Source organism: Alternaria viburni, assembly GCF_023758015.1.
Source record: "Alternaria viburni strain BMP 2772 chromosome Unknown scaffold_30, whole genome shotgun sequence".
In the NCBI taxonomy this organism is placed as follows: Eukaryota; Fungi; Ascomycota; class Dothideomycetes; order Pleosporales; family Pleosporaceae; genus Alternaria; species Alternaria viburni.
In genome coordinates this window covers 191,698-210,845 of record NW_026055799.1, presented here as the reverse complement: position 1 = coordinate 210,845, position 19,148 = coordinate 191,698, and the positions used below count along the sequence as shown (strand labels likewise).

The window sequence follows — 19,148 nt, the reverse complement described above, 5'->3', positions numbered from 1 at the left end:
AAAGTATCGGAAGCAAGGTTCATGTCATCAATTTCGGCCTCCGGGTAAACCATGTCTTGTATTGACGCACTTCAAAACCAACGTCCGAACAAATTGGAAAATGTATAGACTGTCGTGTAACTTGACAATTTAGGTGAATGTGACGAGTCTTACGACTGTAAGACGTAATGAAATCGACCACTACAGGCTCAATGCGCACATCATAGATGATGACGACTCCATATCGAGACAATGCATCGCATACCGAAACTGCGGAGTTCAGCGTGGCAGGAACAGGCCCATGTTGGAGAATATCGAGAAGCATGCGCCGCAGCATATACTCGGCTTCCCAAACCCAGCATCACTGCGCCAACCAAAACTGTTGATCGAAGCGTGGCAAACGGAAAAAAGAAGGCCTGCACGAAGAAGCATTTACAGTTCTCGGCTTCTCAGACCTAGATCGCGGAAGACCGCTGATCTCCGCGCGGCGGCAATATTGTTCTGTCGGAGTTGTAAGAAAGTACTCGGTTTCCAAAACACCATCTGGGTCGACTACGAATGCTTGCGAGGCGTAGCGCGGGTTACATTGCTGATGAGAGCACAAAAGCATCATATGCTCGATTTGCCACGTGCACGCATCGCGAGCGGTACCAGTACCGGTGTTCTCCAACCCAGCCGTGTGACTTTCCTCGTTGGGGGACGCTGCCGCTGGTAGAGACGCTGGTAGCGGTAGGCTCTAGTGGGTTATGTGTAACCGAACAACAGTCCCATGAGGCTGAGACACGCCCTATAGTAGCGCGAACATGCGTTCTACACATAGATTGAACGTTTTTCTTCTTCTTGCTCATGTGGCACATGCCCGTTGCGGCATTGCTTGGGTTTGCACTTGGTGAGTTGTATGGCGGTGAAAGAAGCATCGCGGCGCGCCGGGCTCGCCGTTTCGATTGCTAAAAAGAATCTTACACGGGATGGTTTTTTTCGCACGCCTCGCAGGTACTAAGCTCAGCCCTCGAGCAGTAGTGTTATTGTTTTTCTCGTGTCGGCGCTGGCTAGCGCTGAGTAGCTGGCGGGGTAGACCGTATTCCTCCTTCGCCCTCTCGCACTTTCCAACATCATCACCACGCTGTCTTCGTACTGTGGAATTGGACCTCGTACGACGAGGCATGGAGGCGTGCGCGATGCGAAGTGGAGCTTGCCACTCGAAATAGACGGCCGATAAGCCTGTGCGCGAGGAGATTGCGATGGGGAGTTTGCGTGATAAGGCGATAGTGGATTGTTCGGGATGCTTTGTGCGAGGTTATTCCCGCATGTGTGTGGAGCGCCTTTATGTGAGGCGCTGGGGGTTGGGTGTTTAGCGACAGGAAGTGCATGCTGGCCGCAGATCCCCCTTTCAAATCACAGCCACTTTGTTTGCAACGGCAACGGCTGCTATCTTGCCGTCACACAATGGATTGTGGCATTCTAATCTCAGCTGAACGGGCGAAGGGCGATACTAGCAAATCCTTCAGTCGAGATGACGCTGCCGTATTCAATTGACAACTCACCCGCGCGCGATGTGACAGTCTGCATGACAGTCGGTATGGCACGCTGGCGGACGCCATGTTGACCGGAGCATTACTAGACATTGCTAGATACCGAGGGCGTTCCTGAGAGCTATATTTGGCTGCACGGCATCTGGAAGCGAAGAGAAAAACACGATGCGCCATCCAATCAAGGCGGCCCTGCATTCCGGCAGCCGGCAGGTCCGCCGCGTGAACGCAGCGTGGGCAGGCCAAGGAAAAGCGACAAGCTCCACAGTAGTTCGTTCACGTCAGCGCGCTGACAATTTCCGCGCAACTCGGGGTCGGCTCAGGCCCAGGAGTCCACGGCAAGCAGCATTATCCTCGTGTGTAGACTGTCAAGCCCCGAGGTTGGCCTGACCTGGGCGCCCGGCCAGCGTTTGATGAGCCACGGCCCAAAAGCAGTATAGCCTCCCACTTATCATTTGTTCCCTCTGCTGTAGCTCGCGCACGCTTACTTACTTTCCAATACTACGTTGCAGGGCTAGGCCGAATTCACGCCCACGGTACATGCGTGCTTCGTATTTCCATGACCGATCATCAGGTGTCGCTGGTGAGACGGCTCGTCAAGCGCACTGCGAATGATCTGCAGTACGAGGCGCGCGCGCTGTGGATAGTCGGGCGGTAAGGCGGAAGATGCAGGTCCCAGGTATAAGGATGACTGGCCGTCCTGCATGTCGGGATCTTTTTGTACAGCTCGCTCAACAATCACACCAAGCAACCGCATTCGCTTTTAGGTTGTTGTCCTTCGCTTTCCTGCTACTGTCAATCGGGATCTTAGTACCTTTTTAATACTTATACCTTAATCATGCGTACCTCAATCTTGTCCGCCACTTTGGCTGTTGTAGCCAGCGTTTCTGCGCTTCCATCTCCTCAGGAACTTCCCCTGACCAAGCTCATCAAGGCCCTACCCCTCAACATCTTCGCCGAGACACCAAAGTTCGTTCAGCCCGTTCCTCTCGCGGATGCCAAGCGGATATTCGAGGAGCACAATGCCACACAGCCTGAGGAGCCTGCTGCGCAAAACCAAAACTTCCGCGTCTCTACCCTCGCTGCCGCTGCAACATGCGCCAACCCCCGCGTCCGCGTTGAGTGGGACTCCTACCCCGACAGCAGCAAGCAACAATTCGTGGATGCCATCAAGTGCTTGATGGGCCGCGCTCCCTCAGGCCAGTTCCCCGCAGCCAAGAGCCGGTATGAGGATCTCGTCGCCCTCCACCAGACCCTCACACCCAATGTCCACGGAAACAGCAAGTTCCTCCTCTGGCACCGATACTACACCTGGGTCTTCGAGGACATTCTACGCTCAGAATGTGGCTTCAGCCAAACCATGCCCTGGTTCGACGAGACCAAGTACGCCGGTCGCTTTTCGGCATCATCCATCTTCTCAGCCAAGTGGTTCGGAGGCATTGCCCTGGGCGGAAACTGTGTAACCAATGGCGTAAGTACAACCCCATTGTCCGACACGCCTCCTATAACCAAGCAACTAACACTCTGCAGGCATTCGCCAACCTTGCCATTAACATTGGCCCCGGTTCAGGCAACACCCCCCATTGCCTTGCCCGCAACGGCGATGCCGCCAAGACCCAATACTGCAACTCCGACTACGTGAACCAGTGCAACGCCTACGGCGACTTCGCCGGCATGGCCCAATGCGCAGAGGGAGGCCCCCACGCCTGGGGCCACAACGGCATCGGCGCTGTCATGCAAGACACGTACGGTTCGCCCGCCGACCCCATCTTCTGGCTCCACCACGCTTTCGTCGACCGCAACTTCCGCATCTGGCAGAATGCCAACGGTGCTCGTGTCAACACCATCAACGGAAACGACGCATCTGGGCGGGCCCTTACCCTCGACACCAACATCAACGTCTACGGTATCCGTCCTGATGTCAAGGTCAGGGATGTCCTCGACACCACTGGAACGACGCTGTGCTACAAGTACAACTACTAGAACTTGTTTGGCCTTTTGTGTTTAGCGTTGCTTGGGTGGCAGTGCCCGTTTACGCCTTTTCGTGTTCTTAGCGCTTCTGTAAATATTTTTATTAGAATGACATGTGTATCCATGAGAAGTTCCTCTCGATTGTGAGACTATGTGCGACTGGTACGATTGGGTCGCATGGCCCCTTCATGTAATGAAAGTGGCTGAAACAGGCGATATGGTAACAGTACTGACGGCGTGTAAGACACCGACCCCATATCCTCATCTTTGCAGATTCTGACTGTATCTCACGTAAAGATCATCGCCAAAAGCTAGTTGTCTTGTAGTGCCTCTTACTGTAAAGCCCCCTAAGAATATACGCGATGTTCTATGCGCGACCACGACGAACACTGGCGTGTAGATCTCCAGGGGGGCCCTTTAGTAAAGCTCATCAGAATCCGCGTTTCCGTACTTGATGTATCGCTACGATGATGCGACTGAGATTGGGGGGAGTTCGCAATTGTCGATCGCAAAGTGAGCGTTGTGAGCCGTCAGCGGGCACTGCCCTCCACTGACAAAGAAATCCTCAACATCAGCGGCGAGCTCATCGTTCTTGTCCAGTCGCCATCCAAGCACATCTCCGTTTTCACCAAGCGTTCCCGACACAGTCGCACGTTTCAGCGACAAGCACTCCGCTATCTCTTGCAGTACTCGCGGCCATGCACAATGCTGAATAGACCTCAATGACACCTTGGGCTTTTCTTCTGCTGCGTCGTTTGGGCCTGCCTTCCAGGAAATGTCGCGTAGCCTGAGATCCTTCAACGTGGAGCTGTGTCTGCTCAGAAGTGACACCAATGTCTCAGGCGTAGCAGAAAAACCAGACAAGGATAATTTCCGTAATTTAGGCCATGTAGTTTCAGCAGCGAAAACGTGGCGGATGCTCGCGAGTGGTGCAGTGGTGTCCACTGACCCGTTCTCCAGGCCGACTTTGAGACTTTCGAGCTCTGGTAGACACGCAATGAACATCTCCAGGTTTTCCATTAGTAGTTCCAACGTCCATTTAGTACTTTGGAAGCGCCAGTCACCGGAGAATCCAAAGATCGTGATGTCCAGACTTGTTAAGCAATGTAGTTCACCTGGCTCCCATGAGGTGAAAGCCTGAGGTTGTACTCTGTCTAACTTGAGTTTTCTCAGCGAGGGTTTGCAATATTGCTGTATAGTCCGGAAAGCCTCAACCCCTGGTAGCGCATAGAAAGCGTTGATACCTTCTCCTCTGCGCAACACGGGAGGTACGGGCAAAGCGCGGGGTAGCGCATGTGCCACTTTTCTCACACCTCGGTGGGCCTGCGAAAGCTGACCGTTGACCATGTGTATCGAACGTAAGTTCTGGAAGTTTCCAAGCGCCTCAAACTGGCTCATCGTTTGTCTTGCGATTCTCTCGTCCTTTACTTTGTCACCATATGCCTCATACTCTCTTCGGTCCTCCGCAAGTTGAGCATATAACGGCTTGTCTAGCTCTTGTGAGTCGCTACGGCGATGTCGGGGCAGGAAAAGACCTGCTGTGAAGTCCCAGAACCATTTCCATTCGTGCATGAGCTCGACGCGATAGATATGCCATAGATTGTCGTCCCAGAAGATGGTCTTGACACATCTTCGAAGTCGTTCATTTGCACTGAGCTTCTGCAGGCGATCAACGCTCGCAGTACTGTAGTGAAACACAATCGTATTGAAGAGTTCTTCTGTGCCTATCACGCACAACTCTTTGCTTGCGAGCCGATAGTGTGGTAAGTCCTCACGATGGACGTATGCTGCAATAAGGCGATGGATCTCCGCCGGAAGATGTGGTATTTCTGCATCCATCGTGATGGATGCGCGCACTAGAGCAATGCGATAGCGTTCTGTGATATGTGGAGGGTTGTTGTGTGATCAAGGTCGCAAGGCAGACGCGCGGGGCATGATGGAAAGCTGGGCAGTCACGCTAACCACGAAAGCACGTGCGCCAACCCGGACGCGTTCCTTCCCGAAAGCGACTTTCAAGTCTGAAGACGAAGGAGATTCAGACCGACACTGACATGCATTTTTTCCATTAGATCACAAAACTTTCGGCGTACCGCATTGATCTATAAGAGAGCGCACATCCTGCCTTTGTCCACCGCCAACCGCGCTAACCTATCTGGGCAAGCAGAGCCCCCTTGCTTTCTCTTCCCAACCACCGCCCTTTCGCGCGCTCAACCACCACAATACGCCATGCTGTCGTCAATCATTCACACAATCCATCCTTGCACCAATCTTGGCATCGATGCGAAAATTTGTAGCCATCTTCGGTACAATAAAACGCCGAGTTCCAAGCTCCTGGCCCAGCGTCGCAAAGGTCAGTTGGGAACGGCTGACGCATGCATCCGTGACAGCTCAGAGCATCATGGGCGTATTCCCGTCGGCAGTAACTATGGAGGAGTGTCTGGTAGTCTTGGCCTGTAGGAGATTAGCCTTGCTATTCAGCGAGTATATTGAGGAACGAAGAGGAAATTGCAAAAAGGTGGATTGGGCGAGGTATCGAGATGGATGACGTACCTTTGCCCCAAACGACTTCGTCGAAGCAATATGTGCGACCGGGTTCGCTGTCGCATTCGACTTGGCCTTGAGCGGGAATGGGACCGATGAGAGCGCCTTGTCTTTCACTCAGTCCTTGTGGAGGAGCGGCTGCCGCCAAGACGGCAAGAGAGACGAGTGCCAGAATAAGTTTCATGGTAGCGGATTGTATATCGATCGATGGACGATAACAGCGTATATCAATGAAGAGCAACTGGTAGATGTGTCGATTGAACTCTCAAACGACACATCCGTGGTATATGTACGATACCAGCCGGTTTGACCTAACGAGAGGAGGCATAGGGCAAATGTCAACAACGTCCGGTAACTATCACAGTCTCTCATGTCCGTCTACTCTACATCAAAACCGACTCTTGTAGCACGAAGACGCTATTCGAGATGAACTTCGTCACACTTGGACTCGATGACAAGCACGTGCGTAACGCTACGCGGACGAGTACCATCGCATCACTAGGAACTCATATCCGCATGGTGCCTAGTCAAGGAACTTTGAGCCACGACATAAATCTGTATTGACCCTGGGTAAAAGAAAGTGCAGGGTGATTGTACTCGGCGGATGATGCTCAACGGTATTGCGAAACTGATGAGACGTGGTACGCAAACCAAGGGAAGAACGAGCGATACCGAGCCAAGTCACGTACACAATCACAACTCAGCGGGAGATACCAAAGTTTCAAAGAGCCAAATGGGAAAAGGTTACAATCACACTAACGCCAACCCAAACACCGAGATGCGACTTACATCACACCCTCAAAATCCTCCAAGCTCTGCTTGCCCTCCTCACCACCCGCATCCCCACCATCGAAGATCTTCTCTCCCGCCTTACCCTTCATCAAGCACTCCAACGCCTCACCAACCTCCTTCAACACTCCCCTCGCAACGTCCTTCCACTCCTCAAAAGTGACAATCTCGATACCCAACTTCTTTCCTCCATCCTTGACAAAGGCCTGGCACTTCCACTCCCTCAGCGGCTCACCATGCGGATACAGCGTTTCGAATTTCGCCTCAACACCATTGCCAAACGGCAGTTCTTCGACCCAAGCAGGTGCCTGGTGGACAACTGTATCGAACCAGTTGACCCTCTTGGCATCCCAATCCGTGCAGTTCTCCACGATCTCCGTGAAGCCCATGGACTCATAGGCCGCGGAGGTAATGTGCTGGTGCTGCACAAAGTTCAACAGGTCGAGGTACGTCCAGCTGGACTTGAATGGTACGCGGAAGGGAATGTACTGCCATGTCGGTCCAAAGATGCGATCAGCGTTCGCAGCGCCAATGTTTCTTCCCGAGACGACTTCGCCAAAGACTACGTCTTTGAGACCAAGACGCTGCGATAGCACGAGCGCCCATGCAGCCGTTGGCAGCGACCCGATAGTGATGTTTGCCGGGCGGGCAGAGATATCAAACTCCATGTATACATCCGCAGGGCCGCGGTGTGTGAGCGGAATGTCGGGCTTCATGACAGACATCTGGGAGCCGGAGAGGAGGTTCTGCCAGTAAGGGATGGCTTTTGGCATGTTATCTAGAACCACGTGGTTTACGTGCTTGCTGAACGGTATCGTCTCTGGTACGTCGGTGCCTGCGTATAGCGCGGAGAGCTGCTCGTACAGGATGGGAAGACAGATTTCGTCGTATTGGGCGTGGGAGATGCGGAAGACGAGGGTTGAGGCGCCGGTCTTTGCGCTGGTGAAGAGGGTGAAGGACACGAATGACGAGCCGTGCGGCTTGGGTGCTTGGATGTCTTGTTTCGTGAAGGCTTGGGCGACTGTGTTGATGTCTTCGTTGTCTGACACTGCGATCTCGGTGTAGGGAACCCGCAGAGATGATAGCACCACGCCAAGTACCTTGCTCTCGTCTTTCACGAAGACAGTGCGCAGGACTTCGTTGCGTGCCACGAGCTCTTGGCAAGCTTGCTCGAGCTTCTGACGATCGACTGGTGTGACGAACTTGATGAGTTCGTATCGCAATGAGTAGCGTGGCAGGTCGACAGTACCCTCGACAGCGAGTTGTTGGAGCGGTCTTGCAGGGTATATATCCGCAATCTGCCATGTCTGATCTTGCAGGTATGCACCGATGCGGTCGGCACTGTATAGCGACGCTTCCTTACCGAGCGCGGCAAAAGGCGCATCGATGTTCACGTTAGTCTGCGATGCATTTGCTTCCTCCGCGGACGAAGCAAGCTCGGAAAGAGATTGGCTTTGGAAGACTTGCGCGACGGTGATGTTGAGGCCTCGAGCGCGCGCGTCAGACACGAGACGCATGGCACCGATGGAGTCGCCTCCAAGCTCGAAGAAGCTGTCGCTGCCGTTGATATCGCTCTTGGGCATACCAAGAATGCGGCTGAGAATATCCAACAGCTTATCTTCCTTCTCATTGCCGGTCGAAGCCGCCAACTCGGATAAAGACTGGCTCTGGAAGACTTGAGCCACCGTCAGGTTCAAGCCTTGTGCGCGCGCATCAGATACGAGGCGCATCGCGCCGATGGAGTCACCACCCAGTTCAAAGAAGCTGTCGCTGGGCTTGATCTCCGTCTCCGGCATACCGAGGATGCGACTGAGAATACTGCACAGCTTCTGCTCGTTTGGCGACGACGCCTTTGACTTGGCATCCTGAGTCGGGCTGTCGATTGGCGAGGTGCCTACACCACTGTCGCTCATGACATCTCGCGGTCTCATCGCCTCCGCATCTCGTGCTTCGGCAGGATCGAGAACAGCCACATCGCCCAGCTTGCTCTCGGGGTTACCCAAGAACGCCGTGATGATGCGGTTGAACACGACAAGTACCCTCTCCATAGCGTCCTTGCTGATGCACTTTGAATCGAAGCTGGCCATGACCAAGAAGCCGTTCTCGTCCAATGTGCACACGAGCATGAGTGCGTATGTGTTGAACTTCAGCGCTTCGCGTGCGGCTTCCGCGTCATCAGCAGGAAGGAACGTGTTGGCAGGCGCAGTCTCCATATCGACAGGAGCACCGTCGTCGTCTTCTCTGGGATGCAAAACAAGACCCGTGCGCAGATCGCATGCTACACGAGCGTCCTTGCTTAGTCGGCGGATGTTCTGCAATCCCAAGTGCTCATGCGGGATCTGCTGCACAGTCTGCGCGTGAACGGCTTGTAGGTACTCCGCGATTGGTCGGTCGAGGTTCAATCGGACGCGAATAGGAACCGTTGTGATCATGGGGCCTTCGATTTCCACAATCGCGTGTACCGGCGCGGAACGACCTGTCAATGTCTCTCCGAACACAACATCGGGATGGCCCATGTACAGAGATGATGTCAGTGCCCAGGCTCCACGGATGATAGTCGCCAGAGTGAGCTTGTTGTGCGCTGACGTTGGAACGGTAACGTAGTGCTCAAGCAACGAGTCGGCTTGAGTGACATATCCCTTCTGCGGTAGAGGAGGGAATTGATGCGGGTTGACGCCGTTCAATCGCTCTTTCCAGTAGTCTCGAGCTACAGCCGGATCAAGGCTGGTGAGGTGCTTGATGAAGTGCTTGAACGACACAGGCCTCTCCGTTGTGAGGCCGTTGAAAGCGCGGTTGATGCGATCGAACACGAGAGGCATCGACCATCCATCGTAAACAGCGTGATGCATCGTGATGACGAAGTGAGTCTTGTCGCTACCAGTTTCTTGAGCCAGACCATAGCGGAAGAGTGCAGTTCCTAGATCCATGGCTTCTTCGCGGTCGCGTCGAAGATACTCTGCTGGATCAGATCCATGCTCGCGCAGCAGCTTACCGTCTTTGAGGACGACCTGGAACAAGCCGCGACCAGAGACGTTAACGATTCTTGTGCGCAAGATGGGCGAGCCCTGAACTGCGACATCGAAGGCTTTCTTCAAACGCTCAGCAGTCGCTGATGGCAATGTCGCAACTCGCTGAGCGACATACGCATCCTGGAACTTGGCCGAGAGAGCCATCAGACCTTCTTGAAGCGGCGTGCAAGGAAGAACGTCCTCGACTTTGTCAACCTCGACACCACAGAGCTTGGCAGTTTCGGCTTGTGCAGACTTCGCTTCCCAATCCTTCCCAACCAAAGAGAAAGCAGGTACGTCGTTCGTTGCTTCTTCCGACAACGGTGTCGCCTTGGCTGCCATGGCCGACAGCGTAGGATTCAGCATGATATCCGGAACGTGTAGCAACAACCCAGCTTCTCTGGCAAGAGGAACCAGCCTCATTGCTCGGAGCGAGTCTCCGCCCATACTGAAGAAGTTGTCATTGGCACTGAAGTCCGCTTCTCCTCCGAGAAGCTTCGCCCACAATGAACGAAGCTTGAGCTCCGTCTCGGTGGTAGGCTCTTGCTTCTCAGAGATGACTGAGTTGAAGCGCCTGAGATCTTGGCGTGTGACGGAGGTACCGATCTCGCGAAGTCGCTTCCGGTCTGTCTTGCACGACACTAGTAGTGGCATCTTCCAGAGCGGGATGTAGGCGCTTGGCACCATATAGCCGGGAAGATCGATGGCGAGTTGCTTGGTCATGGCTTTGAGAGCTGACTGAAACTTGGTGGTGAAGCTTCCAAATACGTTTCCGTCGAGATGTCGCATGCCGTTCTTCTTCTGCTCGACGAGGAAAGCGACCAGCGTCTGCTCACCACCTCCACTGGGTTTGATGACTTCAACAGCGAGCTGAGTGTCTGCGGGAAGATGCTTCTGCATGTTGAACTCAATCTCAGCTAGCTCGATGCGCTGGCCTCGAAGCTTGACTTGCTGATCTTGACGTCCGACGAAGATGGGTTCACCGTTGCCGTCAGGGTCGAAACGTACTAGATCACCGGTCTTGTAGATGCGGCCATGTCGACCCAGGTAGCTCTTGCTACCTTTGAGCAGGAACTCTGGGTCTTCGATGAACACTTCCTTCGTCTTTGACGGGTTGTTGAGATACCCATCGCCAACGATGGGGCCTTCGATGAGCAGCTCACCGACCGCACCCACAGGCACGAGCTTGTTGTGGTCTTCAGGCTCGGTAAGCCAGATGGCACATCCTTTCCGCTTTCCCATAGTGATATATGGTTTGGCGGCCACGTTGTCGTTGATAGTCGCACCAACAGTGGCTTCTGATGGTCCATAGGCGTTGACGACCCTGGTCCGTTGACCCCACGACATCGCATCGCTAGTCGATACTCCTTCGCCACCTAGCGCGATGGAATCCAAGTGGTCGAGGATATCGACGTCCAGCGTTCGAGCAACCGAAGGAGTCATACCAGCGAATGTTACGCGTATGTCTCGCATAGCACCGCTCATATCGTTCATACGACGCTCATCGGAAGGTGTGCAGAGCGTGGCACCGTGAGCGAGAGTGCAGAGCATCGAATCAATACACACGTCGAAGGCATAACTCGCAAAATCCAGCACGCGAGAATGCGATCGATAGCCCACAGCGTCAGCGCGCGGTATCGCACCAGACGTGTACTGACTGTGCGTAATGATGCATCCCTTCGGAAGACCCGTACTTCCACTGGTGAATTGGATGTACAACGGCTGGTCAGGTGATACTGGTGCGAGAGTGGTCTTGGGTTGCTGCGCAGCAGCTGGAGAGTACACCTTGTCGAACTTGGACGCGGAGATGGGGATGATAGTCGCCGATGGGGCGACACGCGCAGCCAACGTAGACTGAGCTTTCGATGAGATGAACAGCTTTGCACTGACTTGCTGCACTACTGCTCGTAGGCGGCCTTCTGGTTGTGCTGGGTCAAGGAGCGCGAAGCATGCGCCGGCCTTCATGACAGCCAACACTGCAACCGAAGTCCATCGCGACTTCTCAAAAAGTACCGGAATGATCTGACGCGGCGAGTCGTCCAGCAGTTGCAGAGTCTGCGCCAAATCGGTAGAATAATCTTCGACTTGACGATATGTCAAGGTGCCATCCCAGGCCTCGATGGCGATCTTCTCCGGATTGAGCGCAGCCTGCTCGGAAACCTTCTCATGCATGCAGAACCTCAACTCTGGCTGTAAGGGATAGTTCCAACTCCAGAGCTCATCGAGTTCTTCTTCGGTAACAGGGATGAAGGAAGAGAGGGTGTGATCAGGGTTGCTGAATAGGGTATCAAGAATCGAAGCAAAGAAATGAAGTTGCGAAACGGCTTGGTGGCGAGACATGGTCGTCGTCTGCCATCTTGAAGTGGCATGGAGCGAGCCCCCCTCCCTTCTAAATGATACTTCAAAAGTCCACTGGGTCATGTCAGTCGTGTTAAAGAAATGCTTGGGCTGGTTAATACCTCATGTAATGATCCATCGTTGAGGAAAAGAGTAGCATTGTGCGCATCATAGTCCTTTGATCGCACATTGCTGATCTGTGACTTCAAACTCTCGGCTGTTTGGTGGCTGGCGAAGTTGATGTCGGTTGTGTTGATGGTTTGCGAAGCCCGATCACGGCCATCGACCGCGCCCCAAGTGAATTGATGGAAGACATCTCTCTGGTATCGGTGTATGAGTACCGACCATGCAGCCAGAACAGTATCCACAACGGCATCTGAGGTGAGGTCGCTGGGTATTAGTGCCCGAATCTCGTTGGCTTTCGAGCTGTGGCCGTTCGTATGCAGAACGTCATGGTCGCCATTCTGGGTTGCGGCCTGCTTGTGCGCCTTCGAGGCGCCATTGCTTTGCAACTTCTTCGCAACATGCTCCTCTGGAGCACCACTGAAGTTTGATACATGCTCGCCGTTGCGAAGATGCATCTTGCCGCCGCTCAAACTGCTATGTGGTCTCTTCATGGCGAGGTTGGTATATATTTTTGGAGAAGATGTGGAGCTGAGGAAGACGTGTATGTTTCCGAGTCCGATGAAGACCCCGGATACTTCTGTAGCAATAGCCAAGCAGTGCAAAGCCGCGAGTCCACCAAGTTCACCCACGATCTTCCGTCTCTCTCACAAACTAAACTCTCCACACATCGCGCCAGGATGAATCTCCGGCACGAGCACACCAGACCGCTTCAAGTGACCCATCATCCTCGGTCGGACAGCCGTCGGCGTCATAGTTTTCTCTTACGACGCAGAAACAGGGTCCACTATATCGCGCCATTGTGTCTTTCTCGATGCAGGCTGTATTGCGCATCGCCTAACGTAAACACGGAGGCGATGTCACCAATGTGGGATCAGGCGCAGTACCACGATTTAGCCGTAAAGAAAACCCTCGTCCGCCCCTGCACACCCATCCCCACACTTAGCGGATCAGATAATTCTAGCGTGAAAGGCGGCGTCATGAGGCTTCATCTGATAAATTTGATGATGTGGTATCGATGCAAGCGCGGAATTGCCCGATGGAGTAGGAGTCATGCAGGGTTACGTCTTTGGCGCTGCAGATCTTTTTCCATCTGATAACGGCCGATGTTCGGAGAACTACTCGCGTCCAATTACAGCAGCAATGCCCGTTGCTTGCATCGATCGACCGCGTCCACCGGCTTTAAGTGTCGTGCATCATTCGTTAGGGATGTTGCTGGTTCAATGAGAAGGGCCGGCCTGCAGCATGCACGCTGTACATACGGGATACGGCCATCCCACGCGTGAACGACACGGCAAATTCTCTTGTCCGCGCTGATCGCGGCAAGAGGTGGATATGCGCATGGCCATGGTATTTCTCGGATTTGGCGCTCTAGGCGTCATCCGGTTGTACGACGGCACATCCCTCGCTGTGGCCGGGAAGTTTCGCTAAGGACGGATCAGATAACTTTAATCGGCACATGCGAGGGGGAGGCACAGGCAGAACGGCCGGTACGCCTCAATGGAGAAGGTCTGGTCGTCGTCGGTGGCGTGAGGGTTTTTCGTGTCGTAATGTGGGTCTCGCATTCTAGTTTTGCGCCCTGTAATTTAGCGTTGCGAAGCATGTGGTAGTGCTTCAGCGACAGCCGAGGAATTGGCACAGCTATGGTGCCCGTCCTCCAACTGCTTGGTATCAAAGTATGTTGTATGCGTGACTGACGATCTTTGAACCGCGAGGCTGGGCATCGAGAGTGGATCGTTGAATCCGCGTGGTTAATGGGCGATAATGCTACCAAGTTCATGTCTTTGGGTCGAACAGTTCGCTGCAGCTGTCAAACGTTACCAAAACCTTCTGTTTCTAAGTTTACATCTTGACTGGCAGACGGTCTAGATCCTACCCCGCTGCTCGATCATCCAAACGACACTACACTAAGTCGACGAATCGTTCAATATGGGCTTCGTAGTCCTCCCCGCTCTGGTGCCAGACATTAGCGCGGTGTACGATGTGCACTTTGCGGCCTTCAAGGACAGCCCGATCACGCGCGCGCTGTTTCCTTCGGCTACCGAGAAAGATTTGACAGACTCAACTTCCGAGTTTCGGTAAGTGCCGGTCATTGAATCGCGTTGACTGTCGGACGTGTGGACTGACTAGGAGAAGACAGGCTCACACCGGCCATGTCTCGGAGTACTGGAAGACGAGTACAACGCAATACACCCTGAAATGTGTCGACACCGACACTAACAAGATCGTTGGGATGGCGCTTTTCGACGTGTACATCGCGCCTAGTGATTGGAAGAGAGGTGAGATTGGATGGCTGGAGGGCAAGGACCGCAAACGAGCCGAGGCACTCGTGAAGCCGCTTTGGGACGCGAGAGAGAAGCTGTGGCTTAATGAGAGATATGTCTACTGCCACGTCATGGCCGTGCACCCGGACTACCAACGGCGGGGCATTGGCGAGTTGCTGTTCAAGTATGAGATGGACATTTGCCGACAGACTGGGTTGCCCATGTACATAGAGAGTTCCAAGGAGGGCATCAAGCTTTACGAGAAGATGGGAAGCAGAAGATTGAAAGAGAAGCTGGTGCACAAGTCGGAAGACATTACTCCGGAGAAGACCAACGGCGCGAGGGAGGACCAAGAGCTTCCATTGTTCGTCTGGCTACCGGAAGGCGCAGAAAAGAGATTACCAAAGTCTGTGGAGCTGGCGTGAAACTGACATGGTGGAAAGCGATATAAAGATACATATTACGAACAGATCTATCCAAGCATCTGGTGAAGAGCGTTAACTCGGTAGCTCTCACTGCGCTGTACCAATTCTTCGTGACGTCCTTGGTCCACTACTTTACCTGCCTCAACCAAGAAGATCACATCAGCCCTAGCAATGGTCCTCAGTCGATGCGCGATCGCGATGACAGTCACACCGTGGCCCTTAACGGCCCGCTCAAGGCCTTGCTCCAAGGCCTTCTCACTCTCCGCATCCAATGCGCTCGTACTCTCGTCCAACAGCAGCAACTTGGGCTTACGCACAAGAGCTCGAGCAATGGACAAACGTTGACGCTGGCCGCCAGATAGCTGGTTGCCCTTGGAGCCACACTCGGTGTCGTAGCCTTGAGGCAAGTCGATGATAGTGTCGTGTATGTTCGCCAGCTTGCAGGCTTCTTGAATCTCTTCGTCGGATGGTGTGTGCCCAGGTCTTGCTCCTAATCCGATGTTGAACTTGATGCTTCCTTGGAAGAGAATGTTCTCTTGGGGTACATAGGCGATGTCATCGCGGAATGACGCGCCTTGATGCCGAGAGATATCGAGGCCGTTGATGGAGATGCTACCGGAGGAGGGAGAGTAGAATCGTTCAAGAAGGGCCAGAACAGTACTCTTACCTGCACCAGATGGTCCGACCAAAGCGCAGAATTGGCCGGGTTGGATGGTCAAGGAAAGAGATGTCAAGACCGGCACACCAGGACGTGCTGGATACGAAAAGCCCACGTCCCGGAAGACAACCCTAGCACCACCTTGCGTGGTAGCTGGTATGGGCGATTCAGCCAATGCCTCGATATCGTCCTGGTTCTTTTCCGAGAGACTGGGGTCACTGCTGCGACCCGCATCAGGTGTATCCTTGCCCAATTCGATTAGTCCGCAAATGCGCGACATGGCACTCTTGGCCTTGGATATCTCGGGTGCAAGGGTGAACAGCTGACCCCATAGCTGTGCGGAGACAAGCATGGCGATAAGGATGACGAAGAACTCAGTTTGGGTGTACCTGCCTTCGATGATGTTCTTAGTGCCCCACCAGTAGGCGAAAGCGTAAATGAATGTACCACAAGAGTTGGCGACGGCCAACCAGACGTTGGTCTTGAAGCTTTGCTTCACCATCTCCTTGCGTGGAGCCTTCAGCGATCGCCTATAAGTTGAGATGATCTCCTCTTCGATAGAAAGTGCATGTACAGTCTTAATGTTGGAGACAGCTTCGATGGTGACACCAATAGAAGAGCTGAAAGCTCCAGCGTGCTTTGCGGCGAATTTACCAATAGCACGCAACTGCATGAAACCAGCGCCCAAGAGAAGTGGTACGACGACGAGGCAGACAATTGCGATTCTCCATGCGAGGATGTGGGAGAGGATGATGGCGGCTATGAAGTTGACAACGACGGAGAAGAGTGTGCCAATGATGGAGCCGCTGAAGCCCGCTAACGATTGGCCATCCTTGGTGATGAATTCGAGGAGCACAGTCGGGCTTCTTGATTCAGACTCATGCCATTGTAGCGGCTGTTGGAGTAACGTGTGTAGAGATAAGTTGCGGACCTTGTAGATCAATCGCTCCGACAAGAGACCAAATGACGCCCAACTGGTGAAGTTGGCCAGGAAGGCGACACAGGCAAGCATGAACCACATTCCAGAGAGGAGTTCACCTCTAGAATGAACGTACTCGGGCGTGTTGCATGGAGACATGGTGCCCATGATGTTACCGAACAGGAGACCCGATCCGCAGTACTGGCCACCTACTACCAGTGCTGCGAAGAAAGCCAGCATTACAAGAAGTAGATACGGTCGCGTCAAAGGAAGCATTGTCTTCCTGATAGAGCCCGCAATGACGACACCCTTAGTGTGCTCGACAGCTTCCGCAGCATTGGCGTCGTTCGCTGGTACAGCATCGGGCTCCTGCGCACTTAGCGCCAACTTCTCATTGGTAATAGAATCGGCATCGCGGGAGTCCAGACTGGTCCTTGAGCTGGTCGCACCGTCGTCCGATTTGACGCTTTGGAGGTGAACCATGTCTGCGTATGACCCTTCCAGGTCCATGAGTTGATCGTGGGTTCCTTGTTCGATGATGTCACCCTTCTTCATGACGATGATCTTCGCTGCAGCTCTGATAGTAGACAATCGATGAGCGATCGAGATCACTGTCCGGCCGCGGGAAGCCCGTTCAATAGCAGCTTGGATGCGTTGCTCACTAGCTGAATCTAGAGCAGCGGTGGCTTCGTCGAGGATCAAGATACGAGGGTCGCGGACCAGAGCTCGGGCAAGAGCAATACGCTGCTTCTGTCCACCACTGACGAGACTACCACTCGAGCCAACCGAGGTCGCGAACCCGAACTCCAGGCGATCGATAAAAATAGCAACATCTGCAAGGTCCGCAGCATCTTTTACAAGTTGAACGATCTCTACAACTTCAGGACCAGCCTTCTCGGCGACTTGAGCAAAATCCTGGCCGCCCCTGACGTCTTCCGCAACTTGAGCGAGGATTCCGCTCAGCAGCGTTTTCTCGAGATGGGCATGAGGCGGGCTGTTGACGAGACCGAGAGCAATGTTCTCCAAGATGGAGCGATCAAGAAGTGAAGGTTCTTGCTGGACGAGACTGATGAAACCTCGAAGAGACTTGATGTTGATGTCTTTGACATTGCGGCCGTCCAGAAGTACATCGCCAGATTTGGGATCATAGAATCGACTGATAAGACCAGCCACTGTGGACTTGCCGCTTCCGGAAAGACCCACGATAGCAGTCAGTTTACCTGGGTTAGATGGTCAGCATATGTACTTCCATTTCGTTCCATGTAAGTGACGTACCAGCTTCGCATGTCAAAGAAATACCGTTCAGCACGGGATGATCAGGCCTTGAACTATACGTGAACGCGACGTTGCGGAACTCAACAGTCCCATCAACATGAGTAGGCTTCTCCGCGGATGACGAGGTGTTGTCGATGGTGGGTTGAGTCTCGATGTCCTTGCGCAAGCGCTCGAAAGCTGATATGGCCCCGCCAAACAATGGCAGCATCGGCGCGATCTGACTGAGAACGATGGCACCTAGTATCGGAAGTTAGTACCGGAAGACTCAGAACGATCGGTAAGATACTGACCATCGAGCAGAATGAACGTGACGGTGTAGATCTCTCCGATAGTCGCACTGCCTTTGCCCTCGAGAGAGTCTGCGATCCTGCGACTACCCTGCCAGTAACCTAAGGCGCTGGCGGAGAAGGCGATGAAGTAGAGCAGACCAGCCTGGACAGCAGCGGTCGTGGCCTTCTTGACACCTGCCTCACGAGCATCGCTCAAATGGCCCTCAAACTTTGCCTCGAGCCTGGCATTTGCACCCAGCGCATGCACGAGGCCTACATGACTGAGAGCTTCAGACGCGATGGCGCTAGCGGACCCAAAGCAATCGCCGACCTTGGCAGCATACTTGCCAAAAAAGTGACCGCCAACCACGGCCATGAGCAAGAATGCAGGGATTAAAGAGACGAGCATGCCAGCGATCTCGGCATTCTTGATGAAGCCAACGATGTAGGCCGTGACACAAAAGGACAGGCAAGTCAGTGCCACGCCAACCTTTTCGCCAGTACCACTCTCGATTGACTGGATGTCGCCGTTGAGTCGAGAAGACACCTCTCCGGCCTGTAGGTTGTCAAAGAAGGCCATGTCCTGTCGCAGCAGGTTTCGGAGGTAACGGTCTCGGATGCGTTGAGCTAGGCGCTGTGATGCCAAGTTCCAGCATACAAGGTGCGTGTAGATGCAAGTGAAAGTGCCACAAGCAATGTAGACGAGCAGCAGGATCTTGGGCGTGATGTTGGCTTCTTCAGATCCGTTGGAGCTACCTTCGCGGTTGTTGCATGTCGCAACATTGATCTCATCGACCAATTGACCGAAGACGATTCCGATGAGTGGGAATGGTACGCCTGCTGCAATGGCAGCTATGGCGCCCACGAAGACCAGTATCTTGTCGAGCCATGTCGGGTCTGCGTAGAAGAGGAGGTGTAGGAAACCAAAGAAACGCCTGATAGAGGCCCCAGAGGGCTTACTGAACGGCATTGAGCCTACGAGACGTGGTTAGGAGCTCAAGAAGGAGTATCTCGCGCCGTATGCAGTGGTGAAGCTGCGCGAAGACGCCTGCATGAGGTTC

The 19,148-nt window shown here is 53.7% G+C and overlaps 6 protein-coding genes across 6 annotated transcripts; 2 read left to right on the top strand and 4 right to left on the bottom strand.

Annotated features, from left to right (window-relative positions):
* Window positions 1-2,346: 2,346 nt before the first annotated feature.
* On the top strand, window positions 2,347-3,491 carry J4E79_010366 (uncharacterized protein; the record flags this gene model as incomplete). Its single annotated transcript, XM_049359205.1, has 2 exons — window positions 2,347-2,979; window positions 3,039-3,491. The coding sequence occupies 2 exons, from the start codon at window positions 2,347-2,349 to the stop codon at window positions 3,489-3,491; spliced, it is 1,086 nt and encodes a 361-aa protein (XP_049206290.1).
* Window positions 3,492-3,941: 450 nt separating this feature from the next.
* J4E79_010365 (uncharacterized protein) lies at window positions 3,942-5,318 on the bottom strand (the record flags this gene model as incomplete). Its single annotated transcript, XM_049359204.1, has 1 exon — window positions 3,942-5,318. The coding sequence occupies one exon, from the start codon at window positions 5,316-5,318 to the stop codon at window positions 3,942-3,944; it is 1,377 nt and encodes a 458-aa protein (XP_049206289.1).
* Window positions 5,319-5,867: 549 nt separating this feature from the next.
* Window positions 5,868-6,204, bottom strand: J4E79_010364 (uncharacterized protein; the record flags this gene model as incomplete). Its single annotated transcript, XM_049359203.1, has 2 exons — window positions 5,868-5,902; window positions 6,030-6,204. 2 exons carry the CDS (start codon window positions 6,202-6,204, stop codon window positions 5,868-5,870), a joined length of 210 nt encoding a protein of 69 aa, XP_049206288.1.
* A 601-nt stretch (window positions 6,205-6,805) lies between these two features.
* NPS6 (NRPS) lies at window positions 6,806-12,771 on the bottom strand (the record flags this gene model as incomplete). The annotated part of the gene is made up of 2 exons (XM_049359202.1): window positions 6,806-12,166; window positions 12,277-12,771. 2 exons carry the CDS (start codon window positions 12,769-12,771, stop codon window positions 6,806-6,808), a joined length of 5,856 nt encoding a protein of 1,951 aa, XP_049206287.1.
* Window positions 12,772-14,206: 1,435 nt separating this feature from the next.
* On the top strand, window positions 14,207-14,966 carry J4E79_010362 (uncharacterized protein; the record flags this gene model as incomplete). The annotated part of the gene is made up of 2 exons (XM_049359201.1): window positions 14,207-14,355; window positions 14,414-14,966. The coding sequence occupies 2 exons, from the start codon at window positions 14,207-14,209 to the stop codon at window positions 14,964-14,966; spliced, it is 702 nt and encodes a 233-aa protein (XP_049206286.1).
* Window positions 14,967-15,013: 47 nt separating this feature from the next.
* On the bottom strand, window positions 15,014-19,057 carry J4E79_010361 (uncharacterized protein; the record flags this gene model as incomplete). Its single annotated transcript, XM_049359200.1, has 3 exons — window positions 15,014-17,763; window positions 17,819-18,055; window positions 18,109-19,057. The coding sequence occupies 3 exons, from the start codon at window positions 19,055-19,057 to the stop codon at window positions 15,014-15,016; spliced, it is 3,936 nt and encodes a 1,311-aa protein (XP_049206285.1).
* Between the last annotated feature and the right edge of the window lie 91 nt (window positions 19,058-19,148).